At 46.0% G+C, this 19,828-nt stretch overlaps 2 protein-coding genes across 10 annotated transcripts in view; one reads left to right on the top strand and one right to left on the bottom strand.

Annotated features, from left to right (window-relative positions):
* Window positions 1-10,761, top strand: part of ZNF711 (zinc finger protein 711) — a 61,654-nt gene extending 50,893 nt beyond the window's left edge. For 7 of the 8 annotated variants that reach the window (XM_055817876.1, XM_055817881.1, XM_055817878.1 and 4 more), the window contains 3 exons: window positions 1,110-3,619; window positions 9,284-10,066; window positions 10,183-10,761. The gene's annotated coding sequence lies outside the window, so the exon portion shown is untranslated. The remainder of the gene's footprint in view (window positions 1-1,109; window positions 3,620-9,283; window positions 10,067-10,182) is intronic. The other variant, XM_055817880.1, reaches the window with a different exon arrangement.
* POF1B (POF1B actin binding protein) lies at window positions 304-18,702 on the bottom strand. Of its 2 annotated transcripts, XM_055817883.1 has the most exons (15): window positions 18,189-18,702; window positions 12,829-12,867; window positions 12,269-12,370; window positions 10,396-10,602; window positions 8,988-9,115; window positions 7,936-7,963; window positions 6,874-6,948; window positions 5,952-6,044; window positions 4,942-5,055; window positions 4,620-4,772; window positions 4,406-4,516; window positions 3,639-3,767; window positions 3,307-3,380; window positions 2,909-3,023; window positions 304-1,443 (listed from the first exon to the last, which is right to left on the bottom strand). In XM_055817883.1, the coding sequence occupies exons 1-15, from the start codon at window positions 18,621-18,623 to the stop codon at window positions 1,438-1,440; spliced, it is 1,809 nt and encodes a 602-aa protein (XP_055673858.1). In that variant the 5' UTR covers window positions 18,624-18,702; the 3' UTR covers window positions 304-1,437. The 2 variants fall into 2 exon arrangements, with proteins under 2 accessions (XP_055673858.1, XP_055673857.1); XM_055817882.1 differs by lacking the exon at window positions 304-1,443 and having other exon boundaries at window positions 2,892-3,023.
* Window positions 18,703-19,828: the final 1,126 nt, after the last annotated feature.

The raw sequence follows: 19,828 nt of genomic DNA, 5'->3' as shown, positions 1-19,828 counted from the left end.
GGTTTGTTTTAAAAATTTAGTAATTTTCAACTTATTAGAACCTCTTTCTATAGAGCCAGGCTAAAGTGATGTCATTTGCTGGTGCAGGCCCTCAAGGGCCCTCGCAGCGCAATGAGCAGGGTCTGTGCTCGGCTCCTTCTCCCACTTGCACGTGGACACCCGAGCGCGGGTGGCAGCCGGAAGGACCAGCGCTCTCCTGTCACCTGTAAGGATCACCTGGAGGAAGCAGAGGCAGTATCACAGCACCTAGCACACTGCCCGCCAGCTGGTCATAGACACGAGATGTTTCCAGTACAGATGCGGTTCAGAATGTTACATTGGAAAGTTTATTTCATGGTTACACGTAGCCTACAGCATTCTTTCACCACTAAAGGTTGTCTGCGTATATGTTACTTGTGAATAGAAATACATGTCTCCAGAAGCAAAGCAAGAACCCCATGATAGAGCTTAGCACCTTTTGATTGCATAGTTTGAAGTTTCCCTGTTGATTCTCTGCACTGTGTTGCTCAAGCAACTACTCCATTATTAATACAAAATCATTTTCAGATCGTTTTTGTAGTCCTGCAAGGAGCAGAAATTGGAAAGGGCAGGTTGCTCCAATAGTGTTAACTCAAAGACTAAGTTTTTTTTAATATAAAAATATACCAAGTTCTTGAGATTCTCAAGCACAGCACATAAATACTTATGGCTGGTTTCAGGGCTTACAGAGGCTCAGCTGAAAGCATACTAACTCGGAGGCCAGTAACATTCTTTAAAGAGCATTTGCCCAGCCGTTTGACTGCACTGGGGAACTGGTACGTGCCAATTCAGTCGCCGAGCCTGAGGAGCTGCATGCCAGCCGTGTTTGCCTCTGGCTTGCAGCTTCCCACCCGGGCAGGCGCGAGGGAAGCGACTAAAGCTCCCCGGGAAGGCTGTGTCGGGGTTTGCTTCCTCTGCGCCAGGCAGCGCTAGGCAAGGGGCAAGCTCGCACCTACTGAAACCAGCCGCTCGGTACGTGTGGGGCTGACCTGGGCCGTCCTCGCTTGTCAGCACCAGGAGACAGGGCAGAAGAAGACAGCTACTAGTACAGAGCAGAAAAGGTTTCAGGCAGCGTCATTTTTGCCTCTTAGATCGCTCCAGGGCTGGCTGAAGAACAGAAGTTAGTCATGCTGAGAAAAACTGAAGTCCACGACAGCGGGGCACACCACTCCTCTGAGAGAAAGTGAGTGCGCGGAGAAGTACACAGATGGTAGTGGCCGAGGATGGACGTGAGTAACAGAGTCCTTTATGATGGGGATGTGACTCTTTTCCATCATCTTTGTGCTTCCGTGTCTGTAGGATGTTCCCCAGCCTTTCTCACTGTCAGACTGAACCTTTTTTGGATGCAAAATAGCAGAAAGTAAAGCAATTTTACTGTTGTGAATCCTTTGGGCAGCTCCGATGGCTCTGAGACTTCTTTCATTCCTGAAAGAAAGCAGCAGCTCGTTAGCTACAGAAGCTGGTGTGGTTTCTTCTAAAACAAAACTACCTGGTATATAAAACGTCTCTAGCCGAGCTACATACTTAGGTTCTCTAACCAGCTAGCTTTTCAAGTGTCTTCAGTGGCCAGGGAGCATTTCCTCCTTAACAAACGCTCAGTGTGTCGGCGCTGCCAGCAGCTGGTACTGGCAAGGCCAAAGCTGGGTCGTTCAGCCCTAAGGGGTTTGGTGTCAGAGATTCGGTCTCTCCAGCAAACGCCCCCAAGGACAATAGCTTTTTCTGTACCTGGGAAGTTACCAGATACCTAAATAATACAAGTTTTTGTTAAAAGGAACATTCAAGTACTTCCATCTAGTTGCTGTGCTCAGCCCTTTACCACGCTCTTCAGCGATGACTGCAGGCGGAAGGAGCTGGCTGACAGTCCAGAAACACAGAAAAAGTACTTGTGAGCCTTGGAGTAAAGGTGAAATTGGCACTTCTCGAGTTTGTCTGACAGCAAAGTAATTTTGTTTCAGCTGAGACTTGCACTAGTGATTGACAGAGACCTTGGGAAACAGAGATCACACACTTTCATTCATTTAATAATACTGATCTCTTCAAATGCAGCGTACGCTCATCTTTGCCATTTTTTTATAATGCAAAGTATGACTGACTTCTCAAGTAAGCTAGGAGGGAGGGGGCCTGACCTTTTTTTTTTGTGATTTCTTTATTAATGTTTAATTCCTTGACGTTTTGCTGGGTTGCAATATAACCGGATGAGTATTTTAGAGATCAGTCACAAAAAACCTCCAGTTTGGCAGTGACCTCTCTGCCTTTTCTTTTCTTACTCCTGCTCTAGGTAACATTCCTTTGTAGAACGTGCCAGGGGTTTCACCTTCCATTACCTCGTGCCCTGTAACATAAATACCTTCTGCAGGCCCGTTTCCTATTTTTATTTTGACTCGCTCTTTAAAGTCACCACTCCTCTGCCTTCCCTGGGTCACTCTGCCCTGTCTGAGCGCAGGTTTCGGGGATGTGGTGCTTAACCTGTTCCAGCACTAGGCCGGAGTCCCTGCTGCTCGTGACTCAGAGCAGGAATACTGCCCTCCCTCAGCCGGGAGCACTACACGGAAGAAGTTCCTACACACCTAGGCAGGTCCCCAGGCCTGGGACGCCCAAAGAGGCCCCGTGCGAGGGCGGAGCCTGCCGCTAGAGCCACGCCACTTCTTTTGTTAAGGTCGTCATGTGTCAGAGAAAACCAGGAAAGGGTATTTTATTTACACTCCACCCACCAATTACTGCCGCCTGGCAGTACAGTTCCTTGGCTATGATCAGTCACTTTGCTTTCTGCAACCAGGTTAAATTAACCCTGTGGCTTTCTCTTAATGAAAATTTTGGCTAATACTTTCTTTGAAGTTAAATCAAATACTCTGGAGTTTCAGAGACTGAACAGTCTCTAAGGTAAACTTACGTGTTTCCATATCTCTCCAGTCCTCTCGATCACAACAGTTTGTGATTTATTGACAGGCGATGTAACCTTGTAGTCATCAGACAGGAGACCCAGGATAGGATACTGATTCCTGTACCTGTATTAAAGATATTGAAGAGAGTTGCAAACGTGTAGCCAAATCGTGAACTCGCAGTCATTAATCCCCCCAGACTTCCACTAGTAACTGAGCAGGTAACACAGCCACGGAAACGGCCACCTTAGGTTTTCCTGTCCCGGGAGGATCCAATACTACCGCGACTGTTCCCCTTCAAGTTGAAGAGGCAGCATTAAGATACCTGCAGGAATAACTTGCCTCATAGAGGATACGCGATAGAAAAACAAAAGGATGTATTTTTAAGAAAGGCGAATAACTACATTACTTCTTAGTGATGATGGTTGTTACACCGGGGGACTGACTGCCGGATAATTTCTCATGCTTCAATCTGAAGAGGTCCTGAGAAAACCAAAAGTAAACATTCAAATGAAATAATGTTTTCTGAAGGATTAGTTCACTAAGGTCACAACAATGTATTTGCAGAAATTCTTCTCAAAAAGAAGTCTGTCCTTCCAAAAGGCTGGCCGAGGAACAGCGTTCAGTTACAGAAAATCCTAACCCCGATTCCTGAGCCGGGAGCGTACAAACGAATTCCCAGGAAGCGCCCACCTACAGCCTAACTGGAAGCTTAAGTAGAAGTAAGTTGTGTTATTTTACCTCTTGCTGTTGCTTAATAAAAGCATCTTTCTCTTCCAACATCGATGTCAGTTCCTGCAGCCTTATTTGCAAGTCACTGTTATTTCCTTCTCTCCTTGATATGTCTTGCTGGAATTGGCATAACTGAGCCTGTCAAACGTACGGTGAGGAACAGTTAGGTGTTTGGGGCTCCCTGCCGGTGACCTTTCAGTTTGTCTCTCCATGTTTTGTGGTTTGGGGGTTTTTTCATTAAAATCATGAGCAGTAAAATGCAGTGATTTTCAAATAACAAAGTTGAGCTGCACAGTAAATTCAGAAAGTGCTAACTGGACTAAATTCTGCCCAATATCAATTTAATAGTTCTAAAACTCAGTAAAGCCGGTACGAGACTGAACAAGTTGAACTGGCTTCCAGGGTGGTAAAATTAACTACAATGATTTAAAAGAGATTTCCTACATACAATTTTGACTGAGATTGATTTTTGTTTTCTGTTGGGTGTCTTCTGGCTGGTTTCTTTCTTCAGCAAGACACACAAAATATCCCCTTATGAGCCGATTAATCCCTAATTTGTACATCCAAGGAACTGTATTTTTTTTTAAATCACAGTTTTATGTTCTACCATAAGGGTTTCTAAGCCATCATTAGTGTCTATGTATAAAGTAATTACAGAACCAAAAGACACACAAGTACATAGGGCAGATCTTTTGTGTTCCTTAGTTAAAAAAGCATCTGCTTAGGCGCAGTCACGCGAGGTGAAGAACACACACGTGCCAAGTTAAACAACTCACCCTCAGGCTGCGGATCTCACGATCTTTATCCTCTCTCAAGTTATTGATCATCTCCACGTAACGGCTGGAGAGTTCGTCTGTGGTGGTCTGCAGTGTTGGGCTAGAGCAGGTCTACAGAAAACGGAAAGACAGTTTTCATAGGGAACTCCCATACATTAATGCATCCGTATCTGTGCGCAGCCGCTGCCGAACACGGGGTGAGCGAGCCCGTTACCTGCAGCCGGAGGCTCTGGATCTCCTGCTCCAAGGCACGCTTGCAGTACTCCAGTTCCTTCAGCTGACAGTCCTTCTCTCCCTCACTGAGCCGAAGGGAGAGGAGCTGCTCTTCCAGAGAGCGACATCTTGCAGTGCTGTCCCGCAGTCCCTGCTGGAAAGCAGGGGAGTGGAATGAATGCACGGTGATCCTTGGGGAAGCAGCAGGATCACACACGTACACAAATGTGTGCCAGGCAGCAGTTACTTGGAATACTCAAAACTCAGCATACTGTACTTTTTGGCCAACACTAATTACACTGAAAACACATTTTTAGATTTACCTGTTGCTGACGATTATTCTCTCTCAACGAAGCCAACATAGTTTCATATTCTTTCACTTGAGAATCTTTAAAAGCCAAATCCTTCTTAAGTAAGACACTGTCAGTTTCTAACTTCTGTAAGACAGAAGCGTTTAAGGTCAATAGCTGCAATTTTTCAGTAAATTTCCCATTTTCACAATGCATCATACTAACTAGTAAGTGATGTTTTATAACAGAGAAAATACACAATTTTCTTGAAACGTAGGGGTTTTAACTACATAGCATACAGTTGCCTGTCACTGTAGTATTGTAGACAAAATTACTCATAGTTACTAACGAGAACCCAACAAAAACTCCAAAGCTAAGACCACTGCACTGCACAGGCTCCTTGTTCTGTGTTAAAGGCAGCAGTTAAACCTCCCTCCCCCCCCCAAATGTTGCATTTTGCAAGAGCATGCTGTGGAGTATCCAGCGGTGCCCGGTACTGGGGCTGCTGTGGACGATGTTTCTGCTTTCCCAGCGGTAATTAGCTGCAGTCCGCAGCAGTAGCCACAGAGCTCCAGCTTCCAAACGGGGATGCCTGGACCCTGGGAGAACACTGGAGTTGTTAACTGCTGACAACAGGCTTCCTGTGGAGCGGGAAATACAACTGGCAGGAGTGAATGGAACCAAGGGCTCCCGATTCCTGGACCAGCACTAGTCAACAGGCGCCTGGTGTACGCTCCTTGTGCAGGTGGAAAGCAGAACCCCAGTCCATACATCCGCACAGGGCACAGTATGTACCAGTTCAGAGCCTGAATCGAATCTCACTCAGCAGGGTCCTTCCTTTGCGAGCACTTGGGTTTTTAGGCTTCAGCAAATCACAAACAAACCTCACCCACTGTATGCGTCCTGCAAGTCCATTAATAAACTAGTCACTCTCACTAAAGCAACTGAAGCCTGGACTTCACAATTTAAATTTTATCCTAACAGCTTTCCTACTGACAGGTAAAAAACAGACAAGGCCAAAAGAACTGAAAAATACGGCTTACCCCCAAGTCATCCTGCAAGTGGCGAAGCTCTTCACGTAGATTTTTGAAAGTGGAAAGCACAAGTCTCAAAGATTTATCTGATGTCACTCTCATCTAAGAGGAAAAAAATGAAAATGAATACTCCTGAGTAACTAGACAGTGAGATTCAAGCTACAGCACTGGTTTTCATGTTTTGTAAAGGCAGGGGCCAATTCCAATCAGCTGTCTTCAAAGCACTTCGTAAAGAGGTGCACTTTTCCACAGATCACACTGCTGAGAACATACAGCGCTAGGAAGGAACTAAATAAACAACTATTACCCGAACCTTCCGTTGCTGTCTTACAGCCAAACCCATGTGGCTGGCGGCTGAGAAGGCAGGTTGAGGTGAGGGAGCTAAAGAACAAGACCAGAAGCAGCAGTGGAACCACACCAGGAACGGTTATTAGGGTTTGGTACCGAACATCCTAAGCACACCTCAGAACTCTGCGCTGTGTCACAGGTTTTTAACCAGAACATTTGCAAAAGGCGAGAGCCACCAAGTTAGAAGCATTATGTGTAGCTGGCAACTGATACCCCGTTCAGCATTCCATCAATCACCTACGGCTTGCCTTTAGCTTTTAAAGTAGTAATAGACAACACATGCAAGTAAAAAGGTGGAAGTTCTGTGTTCTCTAACCTAAAGCCAAGATGATTTCCAGCAAAACAAAACCACAAAAAACCACCTGTAAAGCTCAGTTTAGAATACACAAGTAGTCTGGAACCAGCTGCCACAACATGTCACTTGAGGCCACCTGTCTTGATTCCATACCACTTACACTGGACAAAAAGGAGTAAGCAGAATATGGAGTGAAGTACGTCGTGTGCATGTAAGCCCTGGTACGTGTAAGCCAGCTTCTACTGTTGTGAGTTACTGTACCACACGCCCTCCACCCCGCTCACGTACCTGGAGGAGATAACGAATCTGCTGCTTTGTTGCCTCAGACAGTCCTTTGGGAATTAAATCTTCAACATCTTCAGTCTAAGTAAAGAAGAGAGGAAAGGGGAGACATCTTGATTAAGGGTTTTGTCTGGCAGATCATAATGTGGTTTCTTCATTATTTACACAGTTCTACTATGAGAAACATGTTTAGTACGAGGCAAGTAAGAATGAAAATAGATCAAAGTGTATCCAGAAGATTTCCAAACTCTTTATATATGTGGCATACAAAAACTGAGATGAAGTGATACATGAGGCATATATTCAAATCATTAAGTTTAACATTTATTTTAAAAGCAGTATTCAAAACAATCCTCTCGAAATAACAGCTGATGCTCAAACAGAACGCCCAGCACTTGGTGACTGGAGCAAACCTCCTGTTTCTAAACAGTGAACGGACTGTCAATAAACAAGAGATGACCAACCCATCACAGGAGATGCTGCCAGTGATTAAGTGGCATTGCTTCATGTAGTTTAATCCTACACAAGTATTTCTGCCATATACACCCAATGCCTTTAAAGATCAGAGGTGCTGATCATTCTGTCACGGCCTGATTCACAAAAATGAGCTTTCTGGAGACTTGGGCAGTCTGTTCTCTCAGCTTAGGTTCCTCTCCTTTCTGCGAGAGGCAATACGCTTCACTTCTTGGGAGCACACGTGCCTGAACAGCAGCTTTATTGGCAAGAGCATGGAAGATCCTTCAGAGAAAAGCACTCTGCGTACTGAAAATACATGTAGTGGTGGTTGGTTTATACTGAAACCATTACAGGCACAACAGGAAAGACTTCCAAAATCTGACTCTCGTACTGGAATAATGCAAATGATTCAAGTTTTCTTTCAGTATTACCACATTTGCAAATACACGCCTAGCAGTAGGTTTCAGTCTCCGAATGTTATTAACAAGCAGGAACCTTTAACTAACAAAGAACAACATCCTTAATTTAAACTGGGTTGGTTAATTTGCATGAAGAGCCACATTAACACTGCATGTTAGGGAATGGCTTGCTCAGAGCACACCTGATGCTTACCTGACACGTAAACTCGATGTCATTGTTCCTGTAAAACAGACAAAATCCAGGGAACCAGTTAACACAAAGCTCCGGGAGAACTTTTAACAATTCATACCCACATTCGCAACTATAAGAAGATGATCAGGTTACGAGCTGTTACCTTCCTTCTAAGGTGCCAGGCAACATGCACTATTAAATACAACTCCGTGTAGAAATCTCCGAGGAGACCGGAACACTAAGAGCAGTACAGTTAACACAGGCTAACCATCTCCATTTCTTTGGGCAGTTAACCCCATTATGTTTGGTTAACCCAATTACATTCTTAATAGGCTGGGTAATGGTTTACCCAGAACTATGCTGCAATGTATTGACATGCCTGAAGTGTTTACTTGGCAGCATCAGGTTTTTGTGATGCTTAAATTCCACTTTTCCCCTGCTGTGGGACCATTTTCCTATTTCAGTAACCTCAGAAAGCACCAAAGGAGCCTGGCAGTGAGGGGGAAAGCGTGAGGGAACGGTGGTTGGGAGGGAAGGGCGAGGACATTGTGAAGACTCAGATTACTGGCTGCTGTGAATCTGCATTTCTTTTCAAAGACAGTCCGTAGGGCTCTGCAGAATACACGCTTAACGTTAATTTGTGTGTAAATACTGAGCTTTATGCCTTACGGTGGCCATCTCCTAATCCAGGACATGACATAACACAACGCCGTGACAGAACAAAGGAACATTGGGGGGTCTGGGATATTTGGGTTATTTATATATTGGGTTATGTATATTTATCATTAAATACACATCAGTGCATGCTGTAAGTGTACTTGTTTGCTCTATGTGCAGACGGGCATGGGATACGTAACTCTAGTGCGTACAGTCTAAACAACTTGAATTTACTTGGCTTACTGCAATTTTATGCCCCGAGTTACTCAGCAGATTAGATCAATGTGTAAAATACAGTCAATTCTAGTTGTTAGGGAAGAAAACAAAAACAACTTGCTGACAGCACTGTCCTCTCAACTGTGCACTGCTAGCATTTCTGGAATACAAAAACAACAGAACAGACAGAATGCCAGTACCTTCCTATCTTTTCCACATGCTGTAGTAAACAACTGTACAAGTCGTTGGTTTTGCGGTTCAGTTCAGCAAGGAGCTCCCCGAAGTAGCGGCAGTCCAGCTGGTCACCATTTTCCTGAGAGCAGTTCACCTAGCAGAAGATATGCAAAAAGGTCACAACTGAGTTCCCTTCTTTGGGATGAAAGGTGAACATGAAAATGCTACAAATATGATAGTTTTGGTTTTGTTTGCTCTTACTAAGTTGCAATTTGTTTTTCTTTTCCTTGGTATTGAGTCTTTCATGTCTTCTGGTTTTCAGTACACTATACAGAAATTACTTCTTTTACAACAACAAGAAATATGCAAAGTAGTATCTCCTGCAGCATCTTCACCATTATGCTAACGTGGAAACCGTTGGGAATTGGGTATCTCATTAACAGACGTGCTTCCATAGCTGTGGTGGATAAAACGCCTGTGGGCAGCACCCAGATAAAACCAGCTGGGTTCAAGATTCCCCACTGCAAAGATGGTATTTGTATTGCCCCAGTTCAAACGTTTACGTTTGTGAATAGAAGAATTTCAGCCACGACCCAAACAGAGCGTACCCGAGTTGCTTTACGGGAGCATCTGGCTCGGGAAGATTCCGCAGAGGTCTAACGCTGCTGTCACCAAGTGTCTTTGCCCTGCTCCCTGCGCACTGTGTGGATGCCCAGGAAGGCCGGCTACGCTGCCAGCTGCACCGACAGCACGCACGGACAGCACGCTGCCTGCACCCCTCAGAAACTCCCGAACTTGCAAGCTGCTGGAAAATGAAGGGCAAAGGAAGCCAGTTTTGTGCTTCCAGTGAATCTGTGTCAAACACTTCTACACCAAACTGAAATACATTTGAAGTCCTTACTGAAGGGTTTAGGTAGGAAGCGATCCTGAAGTGATGTATGCAGAGTTTATAAAGTTACATATCGTCTCTCCAGAGCTACAGGCACAGGCCTTGCGTTACTGATCTTTGTTGTGTGACAACTGACATGAAAGCTGACTCGGTCAAGGGGTAACACTCCCAGACAAGGAAAACAAACAAACCAGCATGGCTTAACACATTTAGAAGGTAAGAGAAGGATGATCAGTCAGTACACCTAAGCACAGGTCAGTGCCAGCTAGAAACAGGATACAATATCTAAAAGGGCTTTTTTTTTTTTTTTTTTTTTTTTGTTTCCTTAACAGCATGTGACAAAGTCTTGGACAGTCCTAGACAACATCTGCAGTCACAGTATACCAAGAAGTTGCCTGCAACAGACAAACTCTACTGTTTACTTTACAATGGTGCTTAATTACTATGAGTTTAAACAAAAACTTTTGAGATTGGAGATAGCAAATTTATGTGCCTGTGTATTATTCATACTCTGAACAGTAAAGCATTCAGAAAATCATTCTTACCGGTTCACAGGTTTGAACTGTTACCCTCCTCACTGTGTTTCCTCTGCAGTCATCACTCACAGAGACTGGAATTATTTCACAAGGGCTGCTGGTCTGTGTCTGTTGGCACTGGTGAGTGACCTGGGACTGCTCGGAGTGCTGGGCCACATGGCACTGATCGGCTGCCTGGGGAATCTGACACTGGTGGGAAAACTGATACTGCTTCTCCTAGAAACAAGAATGGATTTTTTCAAGCTGCTAGACACATCTTGATGAGATAGAAGCTTAATATGAATATATAAATGAATGAAATGTGGTTTTACTTGGAAAGACTGGTGACAGTTTCAGATATTTTAATAATCCTAATAAAGTTGCTTTTTTTCCTAATTGAACGTGAGTTTGCCTCACACTTTCATACTTTAAGGTCATGATCCACCAACTCCTCAAATTTTAGTAGCTGCACATGAAAAGCACAGAAGAGACACCTTTCCCGAGTTGTATATTTCAGTATGTTGTTACTCCTAACATACTCAAAGCAACGGGAACCTCCAGTATTTAACTTAAATCATGTGTCTCTTGTTTCATGAAGTATTTTAGAGATTAAAAAGGAGCACCAGTTGAACTACTTACTGTGTTTTCATTGTTTCAGAAAAAAACTTGCATGGGAAATGGCTCAAGACATTTCCTCTATAAATGCTTTCAGCAATTCCAGAGTCAGAGCGTACAGTACATACGGACACCTGTCTTTGCCTCATCTGAGGAAAGTGCTGTTTACAATACACTGACCAAAACAATAAACTAGAAACTAACCTGTGTTCCAGTCAAAACACTGAAAATTACTGATTTCAGCAAACTTGTTTGTCTAGATCATGGCTTTTACAAGTTTACTTCAAAAAATCACATATTCTGCTTCAAAGTATATAAATGCAAATCCTTCAACGCTGACATGCTACAGATCCGAGGAGGTTTTACAGCAGGTTTTGGAAGGGCTGCACACCCGTTGGCAGTCACAGCACAGTGGGTGCACTTCCAACACTTTTTCATTTCACCTGAAAGAAATCTAGTTGCATGGCCCCAGCCCACGGTGCAGCGTAAAAATCAAATTTGTCAAAACTTATACTCCTGATTTGACTTGAATCTAGATATACCCTGGGTAACAGAGCACATAGAAATACGGTTTCCAGGACTAGATTCCACACTTTTTTTTATTGTGAGGTTTGGGTTTTTTTTTTTACACCATCTGTGGGAAAAAAGCTATTATTCATTATTACTACTTCCCCCCCCCCCCCCCCTTTCCACTCCAGAGAACGGGTATTACAACTGATTTATCTAAAATCCAGAACAGCACAAAAACTTCAGTTTTAAAAAACAAAACCAAACCCAGACAAGAGAAATCAGACTGAAATACCCTTCATTTCAGGTTTTTTCCTGTTGAAAACCATGTTTCAGAGCGATAAAAAAAGAATAGTATTTTTGTTATTGACAGAACACCATTCCAAGATGAAATTTCAGACAACTTTGTCAAATGTATTTTTTCAAGAATGAGGGAAAATTTTTTTTTTTCAATTCAGTTTTTGTACAAATTTATATTGGTAATTTTGTTGTGGAGCTACTGCAAGAAACTAATTATCACTCAGTATTCAGACTGACAGTGCTTACGATACAACAACCATTTTCATTGTTGGTCTGAAATACATTTTTAATAAAAACGTAGCGAATGTTCCAACTTCTGCTGTCCTTACAGAGACACTTTCATTACTTTAAGAATGTCCCCTGTACCTCAACAAGGCAATTCTCAGGTTGACAATAGTCCCGCCCCACCCCCCAAAAACATTAATTTTCTGCTACCATCTCAATTTTCTTTTGCAGTAGGTAATATAAACAACCAACTTACTTGGTGGGGATTTAATAGCTCATATTTTCTTATTGTCTTTTCATAGATGACATTATTTCCAGGAAAGAAGTTGCCCCCTCTAAGAAATGGGGATAATGGCTCCTGTAAAGCATTTTAATAAAAACATTCATAAATGTTGTCAAGCAGCAAATTCAAAATCAGTGTAATTTTGCCTAAAAAAATACAAGGTATTTTTATAATTTGAAGACACATATACTTCGAGATAATTTGTTGAGATATGTGCATTTGAGTGTGTGTCTGTTTGGAAACAAACCACTGTGCTTCCATCTAGACTCAAACAGTTAGAAATCAATCTGTGCTAGCAGTACGACTGAAGGATATTAACAGAGACTTAACTGCTGAGAGGTGGGAAGCCTGACTGGCAATTCCATAGGATTTTCAATCCCTAATCATTTCATCTCTCACCATCAGCGATACGGGCCACGTGACTTCAAAATATTCAGCATCCACAGATGGAAACAGCTGAGCACTTTTACCAAATCAGGGTAAGGGAGGAAGAGTTACACAAGCAGAACACCAGCACTAAGCAGTTCTCCTACCTGATCAGGATTCTCAATAATAATCCTTCGAACAGTGCCCTGCAAGGAAGAAAATAAGCAACGATTCAGTGATTCCTGTGCTTCAATCTCTAAAACCTTTTATGCTCAAGAGTTCAGGCTTACATGGATTCCCAAAGTAATCTGAATATGGTCATCAGCTGTAAACTTACTGAGATCCACTGGCCAAAACCCCCAGAAGTGTTGCAAAGCCAGGGCCTTCCCACCCCGAAGGAGATGCCCCACGTACAGCGTGGCAGCACACAACCTGCAACTCTCAGTTTTGAGAGTGTTTTTTCTCCGTCACCTCTTTGCGGGTCTGAAGGAGTAAGTCCTTATTTTCTGTAAGTGCCGACAGAACAGGACACAAATCCAAGCTGACATACTGGACTAGGTCTTCAAGGATCCCATGTCCCTATTCCACAGACACTGTCTTTCACGTCACAAACCAAGGTCAGCTGCTGTAAATAGATGTGCATCTTAAAGACTTTTTCTTTCACCAAGGGAAGAAAACTTGTATTTTGCTTAGACACTGAAATGAAAGGGCAGAGGAACTGCCAACAAACCACGGCAGGTTTGCACCCAGCAGTGACAACTGTTTCAAAAAGTGGTCACAAAATTCCAAAATTGACACTTAAGAACAAAGATGACCATGTGGAAAATCTGCACATTCTTGAATGAAAACTTAAATAGGCCTTTTTAAGCTACAGAAATCCACAAGTGGCAGCAGTCTTGTTCATTTTCAAATAGATTTTTTTCCCCAGCACTGTCTACAAACTACTGCGGACACTGACTTCCATTCTGTGGACCACCACCAGTTGTAACAAATCATACACATCGCTTGAAGTCTCCACATCTTGTTCTTTATCCAAGCAAGTAAAATTCCCACGGAATCTTATCAAAGGACTGGGCAATCTGTTAGTTTACAGCACACTATTTATTCTTCCTCACTGTACAAACTTCCATTTTCATAATAAAACATTTCTTCCTTTAACCCATGGGCAGTGCTTGGGAAGTTTATATTACTGCAGTTGTCTCGGAGACATCCCTAGCTGGGTGAGAGCGGCTCTGAAGCAGGTCAGGTTTCCAGTTGTGAACTGTTGCGTAACTGTAGAAGCCTGAAGCGTTTTTCCCTATCTCCCAAGAGTGAATCATAACAGCACCAGGAAAGATAAACCAAAGTAGAAAAGAAACTGTTTGAGCAGCAATCATAGTAATTAAGAAATCTCAAAATTGTAACTGCTGCAGAAAACTTAGAAAGCTGCTTACTCCTCCATCCAGATACCGCGTACTTGAGGTAGGCCCATCGAGGAAGGGACCCCCCCGACACCAACAGAAAACTCTGTACTGGGATATTGACACCAAAAGGAGACAATATGGAGGTCTACAACGTACAGCCCAATTCCTACATCACTCTGACACCTACAGAATTTGAAGTAAAATTCTTCAAAAATGAATGCCCACTGGCACTTCCATCACACCAGTTTCACAGCAGGCGTACCCCTGACTCCCAGTCGCTCCTCTGACCCAGACGAGGCAGCTCCAAGCTTTGCACCGAGCCTGTCCGTCCTGGAGCATCTGGTGCTACAATACCAGCACCATGGGAGAGCAGGAATTGTTCCTATTCGGAGCTGACAACCATTGTACAGCACATGAAAATGAGACGAGCATTCTGCATGAAATTACATTTTCAATGCACTGAAAAGTTGGAACAAACCTGGCGGAACTAAATGCTGCTGCCACAGGGCTTTGGAATACGTAACTCACACTGACTTGTTCAGAGACAATAACATGTAAAATTATTTTATCTAGTTACCTACATGTTCTCAGAGGAATACACTCAGAAGTGAGAAGACTGCAGCATTTTAAGTTGAAATATACTTTTGTAATATTCAAAAAGGGCAGTCTAATCATATGTGGAATACTATACAGAACCTAAGAACTTTTTCTTTTTTTTTGGATAACATTATGCTTATATTTAAGATACCCAAACTCTTTCATTTCCAAAGAACTCCGGTGCAGACACATTTCCCTCGCTCCTTTACAAACACGGGCTTGCCTGCGCTTCCTCCCACACCAGCCAAGCAGGCTGGACAGGAAAGGAACAGAGAAGCCAGAAACCGGGTGACTGCACCAGCCTGAACTGCCCCCAGGCAGCTCCCGGCAGGGCACAGGGGATGCCACCCCCCAGGCCCCGGGGGCCCGTCCTTCACTTGTGCAAGTGTGCTGCAGGGGGTACGCTGTGATGGAAGATGACCTCGAGCTATTTTCAGGTTTCCACCATTCCCAAGGGGCACAGCTCAGGCTACTCTCTGATGTCCTACAGTGCTCTGGAGATGTAGTATTTTGTAACTGAAAGAAGGGAGGGCGGGGTTTTAAAGGGGAGAGCCCAGTGCTACGGTGGATTTCAGTGGCGCAACTGGGTTTGGGATTTATAACTGCCTCAGCAGTCATTCTGGGTCTGTTTATAGGATCATTTCGAAAGGTATATGCTAACACTTCCATAATGATTTTTGCTAGTCTTCAAGATCTTTAAATAAGATCTTTAAATTCTAAAATAAGCATTTGATAGGTTTATCCAGTTATTGCATGTAAATTTTATGCAAAAACAATCAGTATACTAACTTCTATTTCAACAGGTTTCCCTCATCTTCAGCCAAACCATCGATTAAGGTGAGAATTTAATCTCTGTCAAAACCTTTTACCTGTAAGGTATTGTCTTGTAAATTACAAGCGATCCAAGTCAGCTAATCCCGATTTATGAATTACGTTTGGCAGCTGAAATGCAGAAATGGCAAGCTACATTTGGAGGTTGTTTCAAACAATACAGACCAATCTGACAAGCTGGTTGATACTATACCATTCTCGCAGTGGGAGGTGAAAGTCTTTAGCGCTTCACAGCACCAGCCCTTGAAAAGGTCTTACAAAATTTCTCACAATGGGTAGACAACGCCTACAAAGGCTTTCAGGATTTTGCCTCCTGCACTGACAGCAGGCATCTCGTGTGTGCCTTTTCCTATATTATTTTTTCATGACCATGGTGAAAGCATTCATACATGTAAGCTGTCCTGGAAGAGAATGTATTCCAAACATTCTTCATTTAGATCAAGCAGACAAGAGCAAAATTTGCCGTGAATTACTCCAGACAAAACTTGCCATTTCTGGGAGCAGCATTTGGCTTCCACATCAAGGATAAAAAGACAGAATCCTGAACCACAAAACAGACCACCATGTGTACTATTTGCACACGCTAGTTTTGAATTTACCTTCCTTCTAGCTTATTAAAAATGTGCATAAATACAATGGAACACACCAACCACGTGACTAAATAGTAAGTGTATCAACAGTGATGCAGACATTTTTTATCACTTATCTACAAAAGCTCTGCAGAAGTTCATTACATATTGCTCAAAGACAGCCCTTGCCTTATCAACAGTAAGAAGCTTACACTACACCTCCAGGCTGCCATTAACTGAAAATTCTAATGTTAAATTAAAACATCTGTGTGAGTTAGGTATCACTACGTTATTCAGTTCATGCAGCTATACACGATCTGCACAAAGGACAACTGAATCACCTCTTTGAAAGCTTCCTACACTCTTCCCAGCACTTCCTCCTCACAACTCCATTCAGCACCAAGTACGCAACTTCTGTCTACTCCCAGCTGACTTCCCTGTTACTCTTCTTCTTTAATAATGTCCTAATAATCTGTATTAAGCACCTTCCCTCTCCACCATTAAAACTGCAGTCCACACAAAGCCTGATTTGAACTACACCCTCTTTTGTCTTTAATCCAGCAAAACGCTTCAGCAAGAAATTATTTTTCATCAGCACGACTTAATGGATTCAGTGACTAAAACAGAAGTTGGAATTAAACATACTTCATAGAGCAGAGACAACATTTGAGCCTGTAATCAAATTGTTCACAAGCTTATCTAAGTAGAGGAAGCCTGAGACTGCAGTATTTATTCTAATGAATATTTAATTAATTGAACTCCATTCAGACTATCATCTAAGCTAGCTGAGCAGATCACTTATCTGGAAGGTGAGACCCGTGTTTACACTCCTGCCCTACATCTTTCAGGAGAGGGATTAACAGCTTTGATACAGCGGGAATGAGTCTGTCAGACCCAAGCCACGTAAAGCTGTTAGCGAAGCCGCTCACTTTCCAGAATTTAGCAGAAGCCATCCTGCAGAAGGCAGCCCTTAAACTTTGCAAATATGGCTTTAAAAGGAAATCAGATTTCACATTGATCTTAATTCCTATTCTTTTTCAGAGATAAGTATGTTTATACCGCAGGAAAGAAAATTAAACAGGAGTTCAACTGAAACAAACATACATTATGGTATCGAGTACAGCATACCAGTGCCACTTCTACTAATGACAGCCTGAGGTATAAGAGAAAAAAATGGATAAGAATAAATTCTCATCTCCTTTTTAGTCGAAGCTGTTCTTAAGCCACTGGTTCCTAGTTTTAAGATTTAGCCAAGATATCAATCACACATTGTTAAAATTCCATTAACTTATTCAAGCCATTCCCTGAAGACGCACACAACGTGCCGAGCACATCGCGGAGCCCTTCCCGCCGCGGCTGCCGCCGGCACCGCCGCCCCAGCGGGCGCGCACCCGGGCCCACCCCCGAGGCAAAGCCGCCGCAGCACGGCGCGGGTGGCTGATATCGATTTAAAACAAAATCCAGGACTTGCCAACAGGAAACTGACACGGGCCTGACCGATCCGCTCAAAATTAAACGGGAAGGGGAAGTCCAAAGGAGAACCCGCCTGAAGGGCAGTGGGTCACAGGGGGCTCCTCAGGCGCCAAGACCCGGCCGGGCCGCGGGCGCCCCTCAGCCGCCTGCCCCGCTCCCGCCGCTGCGGCCCCGCAGGCCCACAGCCCACCCGCCATTAACGGATTAATTAAACGGCGCCTTTGGGGTACAGAGGCCGCCCGAGGCGAAGCCCCGCGGCCGGGCCCCTCAGGGCGGCGCGGTCCGGCCCTCCCCGCCGCAGCCCGCGCTCCCCCGCCGGGGCGGCACAGCCATCGTCCCCGTCCCCCCCCTCCCCCCGAGAGGGGTTTTGTGGCGGGGCCGCGTGTTTTCAAAGTCCGCCAGGGCCACGACCGTGTCCCCTCCGCTCAGCCTGAGGTAAAACCACTTTTTCAAAGCACACCCCGGGCACAGGCAGGGCGGCCCGCGGGCCCCCCGTCCCGCCCCGACCCCGCTCCCCACCGGGCAGCCCCGCAGCCGCCTCGAGCCCGGGGCGGCCTTCGGCTTCGACGCCGCCTCAGCCCGGGCGGCAGCGGGGCACGGCGGCGCAGCCCGGGGCGGGCGGCGGGGCCGGAGACCCGGCGGCAGCCGCCGTACCTGTTGCAGCGGGTCGCAGCCGGAGCCGACTTGCTGGTAGCCGTGCGCGCACTCCAGCGGCGAGGCCGCCCGGGAGGAGCAGGACGCGGCGCTCACCCGCCGGCAGCCGGGGCCGTAGGTCCGCACCCGGTCGCACGCCGGGCTGCTGTCCTGCGGCTGCTGGGGCGCGGGCTCGAAGCACGGCAGGGGCCGCGGCGGCTCGGGGCAGGGCGGCGGCTCCCGGCACGGCGGGGGGCGCGGCGGCGGCGGCGGCTCCGGGCAGGGCGGGGGCTCCCGGCAGGGCAGGGGCCGGGGCAGCGGCTCCGGGCAGGGCAGGGGCCGCCGGGCGGCGGGGAGCGTGCTGTAGTGCTGCTGGCGGCGGTAGTAGTGGTGCTGCTGCTGCTGCAGGTGCGGGGGCGGCGCGAGGGGCTGCAGCTGCTGCTGGCCCCCGTACATGGCGGCCGTGGGCCGCGCCGCGCTCCGGCCCGCCGGCTCCGGGGCGGCAAATACAGAAGGCGGCTGGGGCAGGCCGGGGATTAGTACCTGCGGGAGAGCCGCGCCTAGGCCGGGACACACCTCCGGCGGCAGGGCCCGGGCCGCCTCCCCCGCCCCGGGCAGCGCGCCCGCCGCTGCCGCGCACCGGGACTCGCCCGGCCGCCGGCGGGAGGGCGCAGCGGGGGCGCGCCGGGCCGGGCCGGGGGGGCAGGCGGCCCGGGCTTGCTTTGCCGCACGGGCACCTTCCCCGGCCGCCTTCGGGTCCTGCCTGGCCAAGCACTCATGAGGAGCAGACACCGCCCTCGGCTCCCGGCGGCGGGTACGGCACCGCGCGGAAACCCCGCTAATGGAAAAAGCAGAGAATAAAGCGTGACACTGTTTAATAGAGCCCGTTGTTATTAACCTGTTTGCAGCGCGTGTAGGGGGAGCGCAAATGCATAGTTAGCAGCCTGAAACCGCCCTAGCAGTAAGCTACGAAGTCCCCGCGGAGCCGCCCGCCGCGCAGCGAGCCCCCGGTGCGGTGCCCGCCGCTCCCTGCGCGCCCCCCTGCGCGGCGCCCAGCCCGCCCCGGTGCCACCGCCCCAGAGCTCGCTCGTACGGAAGAACGGCAGCTCCAGTTAGTTTCTCAATCCGGCATATTTTGGTTCGGGTTCCTTTGGCTGCATCGGGCAAGCCCCAGCGGAGAACGTAACTATGTTCTGCAAGGTAATGTAGCAATAACATAATTGTAGAAACTTGTGTAATAAATATTGCTCGTAATAATAAACCTTAGATTCTTAATTTTGTCAGTTTGTTTCCCCTACATGCTTACTATGCTTCAAAGTCACGCAGAACAAAAAACAGTGTGTGCAGTACCTCGTGCTAAGCAAAACACCTGTGACGCAGTTGAGCAACACCTGCTGCGTTTCATTCTACACGGTGTTACGTTGGCTGTTCACTGAAAGCTCCGTCTCAAATTAAAAAGAGCTCACAAAGCTCTTCAACAGGTACTTGGGAAGCTATGAATTTTAGGATGAGGTCCTACAACAATTCCGTATTTACAAAACAGTTTTTAAAAGACCCTCTCTTGGACAGCAACAAAACATAGTTACAACAGCCCAGTCTTTACACAAACCATAAGAATTGTTTTATGCTTAGGTAGGAAACTACAGTGATACTCCTGGTGG

The sequence above is a fragment of the Falco peregrinus genome, chromosome 13, assembly GCF_023634155.1.
Source record: "Falco peregrinus isolate bFalPer1 chromosome 13, bFalPer1.pri, whole genome shotgun sequence".
Taxonomy (NCBI): Eukaryota; Metazoa; Chordata; class Aves; order Falconiformes; family Falconidae; genus Falco; species Falco peregrinus.
This window is presented reverse-complemented; position numbering and strand designations above follow the sequence as displayed.